Source organism: Rutidosis leptorrhynchoides, chromosome 2 (genome assembly GCF_046630445.1).
Source record: "Rutidosis leptorrhynchoides isolate AG116_Rl617_1_P2 chromosome 2, CSIRO_AGI_Rlap_v1, whole genome shotgun sequence".
Classification (NCBI taxonomy): domain Eukaryota; kingdom Viridiplantae; phylum Streptophyta; class Magnoliopsida; order Asterales; family Asteraceae; genus Rutidosis; species Rutidosis leptorrhynchoides.
The window spans coordinates 23103737-23119294 of NC_092334.1; the positions used below are offsets into that span (position 1 = coordinate 23103737).

A 15558-nucleotide genomic window follows, 5' to 3' on the forward strand; every position below is an offset into this window, starting at 1 on the left:
TATATATCATATATATACGTATATATTATGACAAATTATAAGCAATAATGTAATTAAATATATATATATATATATATATATATATATATATATATATATATATATATATATATATATATATATATATATATATATATATATATATAATGATATTAATTTTAACATATTATAAAATATAAATAAATTTAGTTGATTAAATATGACATGTGTTAATATATATATACTTGATATAGGTTTGTGAATCCGAGGCCAACCTTAAACTTGATCAATGATGTTATATGTATTTTTACTATAAAATACAGTATGGCGAGTATATAGCCCCTTTTAAACTCTAAATATTTTGGGATGAGAGTACATGCATTTTATGATTTACGTTATGGACATAAGTGATCAAAAATAAATTCTATGTTGAGTTGTACCATGGCATATTTCTTTATACTTGGTAGCTAATATTTACATGAGGAACGTAAACGCGAATCCTGTTGATAGATCTATCGGGCCTGACAACCCCAACCGGGCTGGACGACCAGTTTTCAACGGTTGCACAGTACTTCATTTCTGTATACTACACTTGGTACAGTGTAGCGATTATTTAAGAATATGCTGCGATGATTTAAATGTTAAGTATGGTTACCAAGTGCTCAACTACTTTTACATACACTTGCGAGTGTATTATGTTTAAATATATGAAATCTTGTGGTCCATAGTTATAACGCTGCTAGCATCAAACCTATATATCTCACCAACTTTATGTTGACATTTTAAAGCATGTTATTCTCTGGTACGAATTAAGTCTTCCGCTGTGCATTTGCTCATGTTAAGGACATTACTTGGAGTCGATCATCGCAATGGGACCAAATGTTGATGACTTCGTCCAGGAGGATTAGGACCGGTCATTTCAATTTCTCAGGTGCTTAGATGTTGTTGCTTCCTCTGTTAGACTTGCTATTTTAGTCTTGGTGTTATAGACTTGCTGTTACAGACTCGCTGTGTTAGACTTCCGCTGCATTATTTAGAGATGTCTCAATCATGGAACTTTTATTTCTTTGCATTCACAACTTTTGTTACATTTGAACAATGGCTTTGTAATGACCTTTGTGTCACGTACTTATGTTAATGCTTTCTATTCGTAGAAGCACGTTATCCTTGTAAAACATTTGACGTTGGTAAAGACGTCATCTTTTGTAAAACATTTGACGTTGGTAAAGATGTCATCTTTTGTAAAACATTTGACGTTGGTAAAAATGTTACCTTTTCATGAATGCAAAACTGGTTTTAAAACAGCATATAGTGTTGTAACCGTGTAAAGATCCTGTTGTTGATGATCCGTACACGTTGATATTGTACGGGGCGTCTCAAAAGGTAATCACGAAGGTACTCCGAGAGCTGTGGTTAACCATGGTCATCATAGATGCACGGGTTTAGTAGCCATTGAGTCCACTCGATTTTTTTGATTTTTAAGCGCGAAGCGACCCACATGAAACTTTTCACCTGAATCTCGTTTAACAACATTGGGACACTCCAATCTTTGTTCTTGAAGGTTTTCTCCTTACGGTTTCGCCATATTGAGTAGCCTGCCACCCATTCTATGGTTTGCCATATCTTCGAAAACGCTGTTGAGTTTGACGAGTGAAGCTTTCCCAGGAACATATCACCGATATCTGAATAGGACATATTACCCAAATTTGCCCATTTAAAAACTCGACACCATAGATCTTTTATCTTCTGGCACTTGAGTATCATATGTTCCACCGTATCCACCTCGTTATTACAATTCGGACAACGGACCGAGTCTAGATCAATTCCTCGCTTGTCTAACTCTGTGCGGACCGGGAGTCTCTTTAACATTGTTCGCCATATAAATATGCCGACTTTAGAAGGTAGTAAGTTGTTGCGCGTTGTACCTGATGATAATGGACCATTCTGGAATAGCAAGTCGTTTATTAAGCCTGTGAGTGCGGAAGAGGTGTACTTGCCATTAGGATGCAACTTCCATGTCCATGTGTCTTCTTGATAGTTTGCGGGTGTGACGATCGCTCCAAATCCATATGCACGGACACGTCATTCATCGATTTCATTGCGAGGTATTTGACCTCTATATGATACGTTTTGTAAACATTGCATTCTTTTAAAAAGGCACACCATAAATGAATATTTAAATCAAAGGTTTTCGACATCTGATGATTTCTACATATAGACAATCACCGTAAATAATAGTTTACAATAATATTTCCGTTGACAATGCAGTCAAAATAAGATACATGGTGATGATTTGGTGAATGCAACGTTTCCTTGAAAAATATGTCATGTAAGACTCCATGCACATAGCTTGTCTAACACATAAGCAAACAGCGGAAGACTTCTAGGAAACCTGAGAATAAACATGCTAACAAGTGTCAACACAAAGGTTGGTGAGTTCATAGTTTTATTGTTTCATATAATCTGTATATAAAGGTGGATCACAAGATTTCAGTTGTTTCATCCAGAAACGTTTATCAAAATATTCTACAAGATTGAGCACCCTGGTAACTAAACTTTAACGTCTATATAATAAGTACCCTTGTTTTAACATACATGCAACCAACATGTACAATACACGCAAACCAACGTGTACTAACCTCAAATAGCATACGTCTGTTTTATAGTTCAGGCTAGGGTTTCTATACCTGGAACAGACGGGGATGTCAAGCCCTATGGATCCATATACAACTACTCGCGCCCACCAGTTCTTATAACCGACTGTTACTAGTTACCAAAGCTAAGGGATTTTCGGTTCAAACTCGGTGTAGAATTTAGTATATACTTGTATCCATTGCGTTTAAAATAAAGTGCATGTATTCTCAGCCCAAAAATATAGATTGCAAAAGCAATTAAAAAGGGACCAAATGAAACTCACCTTAGCAGCATATAAAGTCGTTCACCAAAATGTGATCGAAACTCGGATTACCAAATAACCGTAGATCCCAACCTAGAGAACATATGTTGGTAAAAAAAAATGTCTATAAAGCTAGGTCAGGTGTATCACAATCCTAATGCTCGATATCGACATACAAAAGTTATCCAAAGTCATTTTAAAAAGTCAATTTTGACAGTTGTTTAACAAAACGAGACATACCTTATATAAGGATTCATTTACTCGGTTGGTAATATTCAAAAATCCAAATTATCAATCTCGTAAACAAGTTGTTTAAATCTTAATTGTAGATTCAAATGCAATTTCAATTAACGTCAATCATAATTCAGTTGATCATATCTTTTAATCCGTTCATCGAAATTATTCGATATCTAAATGAAAAGTTATTGATTTTTCGCCAGCTTTCCAAAAACATGTATATCATATACCTTTTACCAGTAATATATGTATTTAATTCGTGATTCATTATAAACTGTTTAACGACAAAATTTAGCATACATGCATGCATAAATATTTATACTCGAGCACTAGACATGGATACACAATTAATATATAAAAGATAAGATATGAATGCTCACGTATCAATATTGTGATTCAATATTGCAGAAAAGTACATAGACGTAACGGAGATGATAAACACTAGGTTTGACTTGCGAATATTACCCATGAACATTACCTATAACCTCCATGGCAATAGCCCATAATTTCCTTAGCTCTAGCTTGCTCGAAAACTCGTTTTGAAATCATTTGGACATCACTCCGTCGTAATATTTTATGTATATTATTATTTTTGTATCGTAAAAATAATAATACTAATACTATTAATAATTAGATTAATAATAATCTTAATATTAATATATATATATATATATATATATATATATATATATATATATATATATATATATATATATATATATATATATATATATATATATATATATATAGAGTCGAGAGATAGATATATGAATGAATCAGAAACAGAAATCTCGAATTTATAGATGTGGCCAGCAAAAGGGTGCCATGCGATCGCATGGCTTCCCAAGCCATTTTCCATGCGATCGCATGGGAAGGTATGACAGCTCACAAATGTTTTTGTCCTACGCTTGTCGACATATTTATTAATTATATTTATAATATATAATTTATATAGTTAATTATATATTATATTAAATTCACGCGCATAGTTGACTTGTAATTTTTGTTCCAATAAGTCGTACGTCATTACGCGACTTATGTCCCGGTTCCGGTTTTTCGAACGTCCTTTCGTACATTAAGAAAACTTGCATTTTACATTTCGTGGCACGTACCTTTGTTAAAATATAGTCTTAAATTATCAAAAAACTATATCACTCAAAGTGTATCTTAAACATTCGAGTGGTTTGGTCATTTACTTCTATAAATCAATGGTTCGTTATCTAACGAAGTATATTTAATAATATTGTTTTAAATCAAAACGTTTTATAACCAAATTAATATTTATAAACACGTTTTAAATATACGTCGCAAGTTATTCATATATCTAATTCCATCAGTTAATATTCCTTATTTTTGTATCGTCCAAATTACGTTATTTAAACAAACACATATTAACAATCAATTCTATAATATCTGAAAACATTTTCACACATTTGTAACACAATCAATTGAATATTATGCAGTTTAGTTTTCCACTAACTTTTATCTAACTTTCGTCATCAAACACTTTATCATTTATTTCGAATATCGTTAAAAATGAATGATTTCTTAAATCAGCGTGGACCTCACAACAAAGACTCGTAATAATATTATAATCCTTAAGAGACTCAATAAATATCTTTTAATTCAATCGTTTGGCATAATCTTTTAACTCCGTAGTTAAATATATCAACTAGATATTCAAATCAATAAGTTTAATGCACAGTATCATTTACTTAACACTTTGTTACGTTTTCAAGTTATAGTATATGTATCTATTTACATATAATTGTTCGCGAATCATTGAGAACAATCGAAGGGTAATTGAATAGTTCAAAATTTTGAGATTCAACTTTACAGATTTTGCTTATCGTGTCGGAAACATTAAATCATATAAAGATTAAGTTTAAATTTAGTCAGAAATTTCCGGGTCATCACAGTACCTACCCGTTAAAGAAATTTCGTCCCGAAATTTGAGTGAGGTCGTCATGGCTAACAATAAAAATGTTTTCATGACGAATATGAGTTGATAAATAGAATTTTATCACCATTGAATAATACAAATAAAACAATCCGATTACTCAAAGCGTATGAGAGAAGTTATCATAATAGAATGAAATGGAGAATAGAAATTCGTCTTATCTCTTGACGTAGTAACGATTGATTTCCGGAATTTAAGGAATAGAAAATCTTCATAATCTAAATAAGATTTGATTCTTCGGAATTTGCGAAAATTAGGATTTTCTTTGATTAAATGCGTAATATGCCTCGATTGCTATGTCTGATATTTCGCTATAAATTGACCTCTTCCGTTTCATTATTTTTACCACTCCTATATCTTCTTCCTCATTTCATACTTCCAAAAGATTGTGAAATGCTTCATCCAGTTCTGATTCTTGATATACTTCTAACTTTCACATCCGTCATTCTTCTTTTTCATCTACCACCAGAGGAAGTTATTTTCTTCTACCATTACCTTAGGGTTATAGTGTTTTTTATTCTCCCGTGTCTTTATATTGCTATACGCATTGATATACATGGTTTGTAAATTTCGGGGTTGTTATCGGGCTTATATTCTCCTTTATATTTTAGAGCTCCGTGCTTTCGATTTCTCTTCTCGATTTTAAGTCAAGCGAATAATGGTCCAGAATTCGTAGGTATGGATTTCGGAATGAACATAGTTAATGTTCTAAGAAAGAAATTGAAATGACACGATCTTGATTTGTCAAATTACCAGATTATCCGAAAAAGACCGAATCATCAAGAAATATATGTTCTTGATATATTTAGAGATTATATAGAATGAAAGAGTTATGTAACATGGTTTATGATGAGGGTGTGATCCGTGAACCTTTGTCACGTTCCATTAGAAACTCAACATGACTTACTGTAATATAATCACGTTGATCAAGTGTCATTATATTATACTAACTCATGCTTCAGTTCCCAACATTACTTCAAAACATCCATTTTTCGAATTTTTCAGATTTTAGAAACTAAAATAGTTTCTTTTATGATGTAACACATATAGCGTGAAGAGGTAATGATTTCGGATAAGAATGGTTTTGAAAAATATCTTTAGAAATATGGAGGATATTTATAATGGGAGATACGATGATATCTTAGAATATTTAAGATAAGATGATGATGAAGAATATTGTCCGCAAAGGTTTTAGAGTAAGGAGCAAGGTATTCGCTAATGATTTTAGCAGACACTGAATCATTTAAATTCTTTTAAAGTAGATTTTGTCTTTGTAATTTGTCCACAACCTCCTTCATGGTCTGCTTAATCCGTTTTTCAATTCCAAACCTTCTCTTTTTCTCAGCTTTACCACCATACTATTCTTTATCATCAAACTTTTGACTGTTAAAGTCGTTTATCATTTTTGCTGCTTTATCAGCATTGTTCCAATTTCAGAGAACTAGTTCATAGTTTGGGATGTTTTTCAGAAACTTCACCTTCGAAGTATGTAAGTCTAGAAGATAGATGTTATCTATATATAACAGTTGTCGTAGAAAATGCTGCGAGATTCAAAATACCAATTGCTAATTCTCGGTAGTTGGTATGGCGATTACCGTTACAAGATGTGGATGAGTACATGATAGGGTTTCAATGAGTATAAGGATTTTTCGGAAGGTAAAGGATCAATGAAGTTGTTGGTAAATTTACTGCTAATGTGGTGGAACATAAAAGGTTCTCCGGTAACAAAAATCTATATGTCAAGGTTATAATAAGACTAATCTGAAAAGTCAAAATTGACTGGTTGAAAGTGGGGTAAAACTGGATACTTTGAAAAAGAAATTGCAAGGTTATTTTAGGTAAAAACAACGCTAAAGGATCTTGTACAGTTTTGAAGTCAAAGTATAGATTTGAAAGATGTAGAGATCTAAGAATGATGTCACCGGTTCAGATTTATGACTTGGATTCTGATCCGTCAATATCAGAATATGTAATTGAATTTGTATGAAAACGATTGTATATCGTTGTGAGCATTGTTAATAATTTTTGAATCAAAGTTGAAGAATGTACATTGTAACATATTAATTGCGAACTTATATATTTCCCGAGTATTACCTACCCGTTAAAGATTTCACAATTAATACTTTGTACAAAAGAATTTTTATTACTGTCTTTATGAAAATGTATGTATATTTTCTTCAGATGTAACACAGATTTAATGAGTTAATATCATATTAAGCTCATTTACTTTTTTTTTTGCTGGATTAGAAATGAATAATCCCTAAAACATTAAAGATTTCATAATCTTCATGGAGTATTTTAGTAATGTAATCAATACTTCGTTATTCAGTTTTATTGATATTTCCCCAGTGAATCATGTTGGTGCTTATGGAACTCTTGCTAACTTCGCAAGGTAAAAATGATGTTTTCTGGAAAGTTTCGAGTATATCGAAAATGAAAATGTAAAATCAATTATGTAATTGAATAATACACTTGGTTTATTATGAAATGGAATTCATTAAGTTGAAACAGAGATTGTAGTTAACAATGGTTAAGTTGTTAAGGAAGGGTGTACATCATTGCATATTAGTAATATGAACTAACCGAGTAGTACCTACCAGTTAAGATTCACACGTAATAGCTTAGTACGAAAAGATTTATTTTGATTTCAAAATTCATATATATTAAATATACATAAAATTTCTTCAAGGGAAACGAGTTAATACTTCATCGGTTATTGTTGCTGGTATTTCTTGGTAACTACGGTGCGTATGACGTTGGTGCTCGTGGGACAGATTGTGAAGTTGAGGTTTGCGATGCGGATATTGTTGGTGGTGGTAATGGTACTGTTGGTGTTGTTGTCGGTGGAACTGTTGATGCCGGTGATGTTGCTGGTGCTTGTAACCTTTGCACCATATTCTCTAAAGCCACTACCGGAGCGCGAAGCTCGTTGACTTCTTCTACTAAACCGGGATGATTAGCGGTTCGGATGAGCGGATGAATAAGATCTAGAATTTGAGATAGTATATTATCGTGATGAGATACTCTGGAAATGAGAGAGAAAATGGTGTCTCGAATAGGTTCGCCGGTAAGTGCTTCAGGTTCTTCGCCAAGAGGGCAATGTGGTAGATGGAAGGGATCGCCTTCTTCTTGTCTCCAATAATTAAGTAGGCTACGAACTCATCCCCAATTCATCCAGAATAGATGATGGCTAATTGATTGATCTATTCCGGTTACACTGTCTTCGGAATTCAGGTGAATATCCATATCAGAATAGCTGCCCGAGTTTAAGGAATTTGAACTAGATACGGGATCCATCTTGTATAATTAGGGAGATGATTTTTGATATGAATTAGATTATAGAATTTAGTTTGGAATTCTTCAATACATAATTTACATATGTATATATAATACCAAATTCCATAAATCACGGAGAAATTTTCGAAAGATGTCAGGAAAAGTTTATAGTAACAGATACGCTAAGATATGAATTTTTGTCTATACACTATTTATGCAATAAATGCAGGAAAATGTGTTTAGACTTATAAATGTTAAACATGTAATTTATGACAAGAAATGATAAGCAAAACTTTTAACATGCAGACACAGTCAAAGTCCAGACTTACTAATGCATCCTAACAACTACTAGTTAGACACACTCATGCAAGACCTGATTCGCTAGGACCAACTCTCTGATACCAACTGTGACGATCGCTCCAAATCCATATGGACGAACATGTCATTCATCGATTTCATTGCGAGGTATTTGACCTCTATATAATACGTTTTGTAAACATTGCATTCTTTTAAAAAGACACACCATAAATGAATATTTAAATCAAAGGTTTTCGACATCTGATGATTTCTACATATAGACAATCAATGTAAATAATAGTTTACAATAATACTTCCGTTGACAATGCAGTCAAAATAAGATACATGGTGATGATTTGGTGAAACGTTTCCTTGAAAAATATGTCATGTAAGACTCCATGCACATAACTTGTCTAACACATAAGCTGTAGTGACCCGAACTTTTCCATGTTTATATATATTAATTGAGATTGATATTTACATGATTAAATGTTTCCAACATGTTAAGCAATCAAACTTGTTAAGACTTGATTAATTGAAATATGTTTCATATAGACAATTGACCACCCAAGTTGACCGGCGATTCACGAACGTTAAAACTTGTAAAAACGACATGACGATATATATATGGATATACATATGGTTAACATGAGATTATGATAATTAAGTATCTCCATAAGTATATTAACAACGAGTTATATACATATAAACAAGACTACTAACTTAAGGATTTCGAAACGAGACATATATGTAACGATTATCGTTGTAACGACATTTAAATGTATATATATCATATTAAGATATATTAATATATCATAATATCATGATAATATAATAATTTAACATCTCATTAGATAAAATAAACAATGGGTTAACAACATTAATTGAGATCGTTAACTTAAAGGTTTCAAAACAACACTTACATGTAACGACTAACGATGACTTAACGACTCAGTTAAAATGTATATACATGTAGTGTATTTAGATGTATTAAAATACTTTTGGAAGACTTCAAGACATATATCAAAACACTCATACTTAACGAAAATGGTTACAGTTACTTTCCCATTCTTTTCTTTCATCAAGAATTCTAGTCGTATTCTTACCCGTATTATACACAGCTTCAAAACGTACTTACTATGGGTATATACCAATAGGAACTAGCATGGGATTCCACTCTTGATTATGTCATGTATGACTAATAAATTTTAACTTCTACCATGAGCTAGTCAACTAACTAGAACTCCTTTTAACCCCACTCACCACTCACCAATTACCACTCATCATTCACTCCATTTCACTTCCAATTCTCTTTCTAATTCTCTCTCAACACACCCACACTATTATGAACGTATTTTTCCAGTAGTTAATCATCATCTTCATCAAAAATCACTTCAAGAATCAAGCTATAATCATCATAGGAAGAACACTTCAAGAACACTTCAAAAATCCCTTCAAGTTTACTAATTTACTTCCAAGCTTTCTAATCCATTCCAAGTAATCATCTAAGATCAAGAAACCTTTGTTATATACAGTAGGTTATCTTTCTAATTCAAGGTAATATTCATATTCAAACTTTGATTCAATTTCTATAACTATGTAACATCCCAACCCAGTACACGACAAAAACCATTGTAAATTCGTGACAAAAAAAAATTTGCTGACTGACCATCTGCGCGGCGCGCAAGGGTATCCGCTCGGCGCGCAGATGGTCAGTCAGTTGACAACATACATACTGTTTCATAATATATCTAACTATAATTGAATTAATAATAATCTTGATGAACGCGATGACTCGAATGCAACGTCTTTTGAAATATGTCATGAATGACTCCAAGTAATATCTTTAAAATGAGCAAATGCACAGCGGAAGACTTCTTTCAAACCTGAGAATAAACATGCTTTAAAGTGTCAACCAAAAGGTTGATGAGTTCATTAATTTAACATAAATAATCATTTCATAATTTTAATAGACCATAAAATTTCATATTTCCATTTCTCATAAACATACGTCCCGTGCATAGAGACAAAAAAATATCATTCATATGGACTGAACATCTGGTAACCGACATTCACAATATGCATATAAGAATATCCCCAACATTCCGGGATCCTCCTTCGGAAATGATATAAATTTCGAAGTACTAAAGCATCCGGTACTTTGGATGGGGCTTGTTGGGCCCGATAGATCTATCTTTAGAGTTCGCGTCAATTAGGGTGTCTGTTCCCTAATTCTTAGATTACCAGACTTAATAAAAGGGGCATATTCAGTTCGATCATTCAACCATAGAATGTAGTTTTAAGTACTTGTGTCTATTCCGTAAAACAGTTATAAAAGCAGCGCATGCATTCTCAGTCCCAAAATATATATTGCGAAAGCATTTAAAAAGGGATTAATGAAACTCACAATACTGTATTTTGTAGTAAAAATACATATGACAGCATTGAACGAATGTAGGGTTGGCCTCGGATTCACGAACCTATACCAGTTTATATATATTAAAACATATAATAAAAATCAAATAATTCCATTTACTAATATATATATTATTTATATATTTGTAGTTATATAGAATTTATATTAAATTCCATTTAAAACATTTACTTATATTATATCTTAAATTATAGATTATATATATTTATTTTGTATATATAATTAAAATGATTAATATCTATACATTTAGTTATATTAATATATATTTAAAAATCAATAGTTTGTTATATGTAAGTATTTGTATGAATAATGTTAATATTTTTGATATACAGTTATATGAAATATTAATACAATTATAGTATATAAAATAAGTATATTTTATGTACAAAATATTTATTTGTTTTAAAAAGGTAGTTTTTGGTATTAATAATGATAATATTAATAATCATATTACTTCATAATAATACTTATTTTGATAATAATAATTATAACAATCTTATTATTAATGGTAATCTTAATAAAATACTTTTGTTAATAATAATCATAATATTCATAACATTTAATAATAATAATAATAACATTAGTAATACTTATAATTCTTATAACTATGATATTAATAATAATAATTATAATAATAACAATAATAATAATAATAATAATAATAATAATAATAATAATAATAATAATAATCATGGTATAGTAATAACAATAATAATACTAATAATAATAATAACATTAATAATAATAATAATAATAATAATAATAATAATAATAATAATAATAATAATAATAATAATAATAATAATAATAATAATAATAATAATAATAATAAGGAAAAAAGACTACCTTAAATGTTACTAAGCCTAAAAATAAACTATAGCCAGCGCCCTGAATTGAACCGGAGACTTCTCGGTTATCCTCACACCCCAAAACCACTCTTCCAGTGCTCCTTTTCTGATTAATATACAACCCAATTATATATAATCCATACTTACAACGATCCATGCACATGTATACTCGATAAACCCTACGCGTTTCGTGGGATATGCTACGCGTATCGCGTATTCTGTTGGCCATTAATACTGTTCATCGTCTTCTTCTTCTTAAACAAAATTCAAAATTTAAACAGCTGCAACCAATGATTAAAACCGTAGGTTGGTGATGGTTTTACTCGTCATCTTTAGCAACAAACAGATTGATAATGGTTGTGATTTGTGTCGATATATACATAGAAGTAATCGAACATCTGTAGCTTGAAGTAACCTCAGTAACACACTTCCAGTGATCTTCAAGTAGTTTTCATTGGTAACGGAAACTTGCTAGCAGCAGCACAACAATCGCAAATTACCGAAAAAGAAAAGAGAAAGAGAGAGAAAGAAGTGAGGGAGTGACGGTTCTTGATTGAAGGGTGTTGATGGGTGGTCAATGGTGATCCAACGGTGTTGGTCCGGCAACGGTTATGGGTGGTGGGAGGTGTCGTGAATGGTGATAGGTGTGGATGAGAAAAATGTGGATGTATATGTAAATCACTTTCCCTCTGCACTTATATATATATATATATATATATATATATATATATATATATATATATATATATATATATATATATATATATATAAATTAAAATTAATCTACTAAATAATCAATATATTAATAATTATCATATGTTGAATTGGGGAGTTGATTTGAAAAGAAACGAAATTGTTTAGTGGTGGTTTGGTGAGGATGTCTTTCAAACAGGAGCATGAGCGAATTGATAAAGTAAACATTTGTGTGATGGCATGCTATCAAGTATGAATGGTATCCAAAGTTAATTGACTTTATTTAAATTTAACGATAATCATTTGACACTTCATTAATGTTGAACTTTATAGCCTATGCTAAAAAATTAGCACCAAAAAGAAAGAAAAAAAAAAACTACAATAATGCGGAGTATATTTTAAGATTAAAACTAGACATGCCATGTGACCATAGCCCACCATGCACTTGAATGAAGACAGCAAGAAAAAATAAAAATAAATATACATAGCTTTAATTTATTAACTTAACATATGTTCTTAGGATTCGTTTTTTTTTTTTTTTTTTTTTTTTAGCTGATACATAAAATTTAGAAAGCATTAACTAAACAAGAGTTGTCACTTTATAATGATTAACATTAATCAATGATACAAAATGCGTTAGACACTTACAATCGTATGGTTAATCATGTTATCTATATTTTTAACATTCTCCTATTCTCCTATATTATTAATTAGAAAGTTAGAAAAAACCAAATATAGTAATATGTAAATATCTAGGAATAAAAATGTGTAATTACAGTGTAGAATTTAAAATTTAACTGCCGACAGTTTTATTGGTGATATTATTTCGTGGTCCGTTGATAATTAGTGGCGGATAAAAGTGTTCAGAAAAATCCCATATTTTTAAATTAACTATATTTATTTATTTTGGTCATTTTGGTATAAAATTCGATCATTAACTTTTAAATAAAAATTACATTAACTATTCACTCCCAACCCCTAGTAAAATATAAAAAAGTTTTAAACTTCAACAAATAGTTCCTAAATATATTTTTAATAAGCCTATAATTTATATTACTCATTTTCGTATCACCGTTTATTTTAAAATTTTATAAGTTTAAATTCATCTTGTTTAATATCAATCAGGACATTAAACGAGCATTACAATCATTAGATATTTATTTTTAATGTACTTTATATATATGTATTTATTTTAGAAATAATATTATATCTTATTTTATTTTACATAGTTAACTAAAGCATATAGTATTTTAAATTTAGACTTCAAATATATACATATCTATATATATTTAAATATATATTTATCTATTTATAATTAGTTGTTCGTGAATCGCCGAGAACAGTCGAAGGTCAATTGAATATATGAAAATAGTTCAAAAATTTTGAAACTCAACATTACAGACTTTGCTTATCGTGTCGAAATCATATTAAGATTAAGTTTAAATTTGGTCGGAAATTTCCGGGTCGTCACAGTACCTACCCGTTAAAGAAATTTCGTCCCGAAATTTGAGTGTGGTGGTCATGGTTAACAATAAAAATGTTTTCATGAAAATATGAGCTGATGAATAAGGTTTTATTATCATAAGGTAATTTGAATGAGACAATTCGATTATTCGTAGAGTACGAATGAAGCCATCACTAAATAGTGAAATGATAAAGACGGTTTCATCATAACTTTTGACTAGTCATGGTTGAATTCCGAAATTCAAGGGATTAAAGAAAATTCTTGGAAATCTATAAGATCCGATTCTTCGGCGAATAAGGAAATTAAGATCTCTCTAATTAAATACGGTGATCTCCTTCGATTACTCTATCTGATATTTCCATTATAAATTAAACTCTTTCGTTCCATTATTCTCATCATTCCTATACTTTCCTTTTTGTTTCATACATCCAAAAGATTCTGAAAATGCTTAATCCAGTTCTGATCCTTGTCCTTATCCTTACTATCGCAACAATCATTCTCCGTTTCCAACTCCTACCGGAGGAATCTGTTTTCTTCTACTTCGCCCTTGTGGTTATAGTGTTTTTAATTTTTTTCCGTGTCCTTATGTTGCGATAAACATTGACATACACGGTTTGTAATCTCCGTGTTGTCATTGGGCTTTATATATTCTCTTATATTTCGATGTCACTGCTTCCGTCTACTATAATCATTGTCATTCACAGTTAATGCTCTCTCTTATTTGCTGCGATATATACCCCCTTTCTATTTCGGAGCCTCATGCTTTTGTTTTCTTTTAGCAATTAATGGTCCAGAATTCATAGGTATGGAGTTTCGAATTATCCTAATATACAAGGTAGAAAGGAACGGTAGTAGCACGATTTGATTTGTCAAATTACCAGAATATCCGGAAAAGACAGAATCATCAAGAAAATATTTTCTTGATATTTTTGAGGTTAAATAGAATACAAGAGTCGTGTAACATGGCACATGATGACGTTAGGATCTGTGAATCATCACGTTTCATTAGAAACTCAGCATAACTGACTATAATATAATCACGTTGATCAAGTGTCATTATATTATACTAACTCATGCATCAGTTCCCAACATTACTTCAATAACATTCATAATTTAAACTCGAAAGTTTACAGAATATAGAAACTAACAGTTTCCTATATGATGTAACACTGATAGCTCGAATAGATAATTAATATCGGACGAGAATATTTATGAAGATATCTTCAGAAATATTGAGAATATTAATAAAGAAAGGTACGATGATATCTTAGGATTTCAGAATTAAATTGTGATGAATAAATTCATTCACGATGATTTAGAGTGGTTAAGGAGTAAGGTATTCGCTAAAGATTTCATCAGAAACAGAATCATCTGGATTCTTTATGTACAAGTTTAGTCCTTGTAATTTGTTCAGAGTCTCCTTTATGGTTTGCTCAATCTGGTTTCCAGTTCCAACTTTTCTGAACTTTTCCA

General features: G+C 30.8%; 1 protein-coding gene across 1 annotated transcript; it reads right to left on the reverse strand.

Annotated features, from left to right (window-relative positions):
• Nucleotides 1-1392: 1392 nt before the first annotated feature.
• On the reverse strand, nucleotides 1393-1848 carry LOC139887695 (uncharacterized). Its single transcript, XM_071870762.1, has one exon. The coding sequence runs from the start codon at nucleotides 1846-1848 to the stop codon at nucleotides 1393-1395; it is 456 nt and encodes a 151-aa protein (XP_071726863.1).
• Nucleotides 1849-15558: the final 13710 nt, after the last annotated feature.

Excerpts from the sequence above, each read along its gene's own strand:
- LOC139887695 (XM_071870762.1), bottom strand. The coding sequence starts at position 1,848 with ATGTTAAAGAGACTCCCGGTCCGCACAGAGTTAGACAAGCGAGGAATT.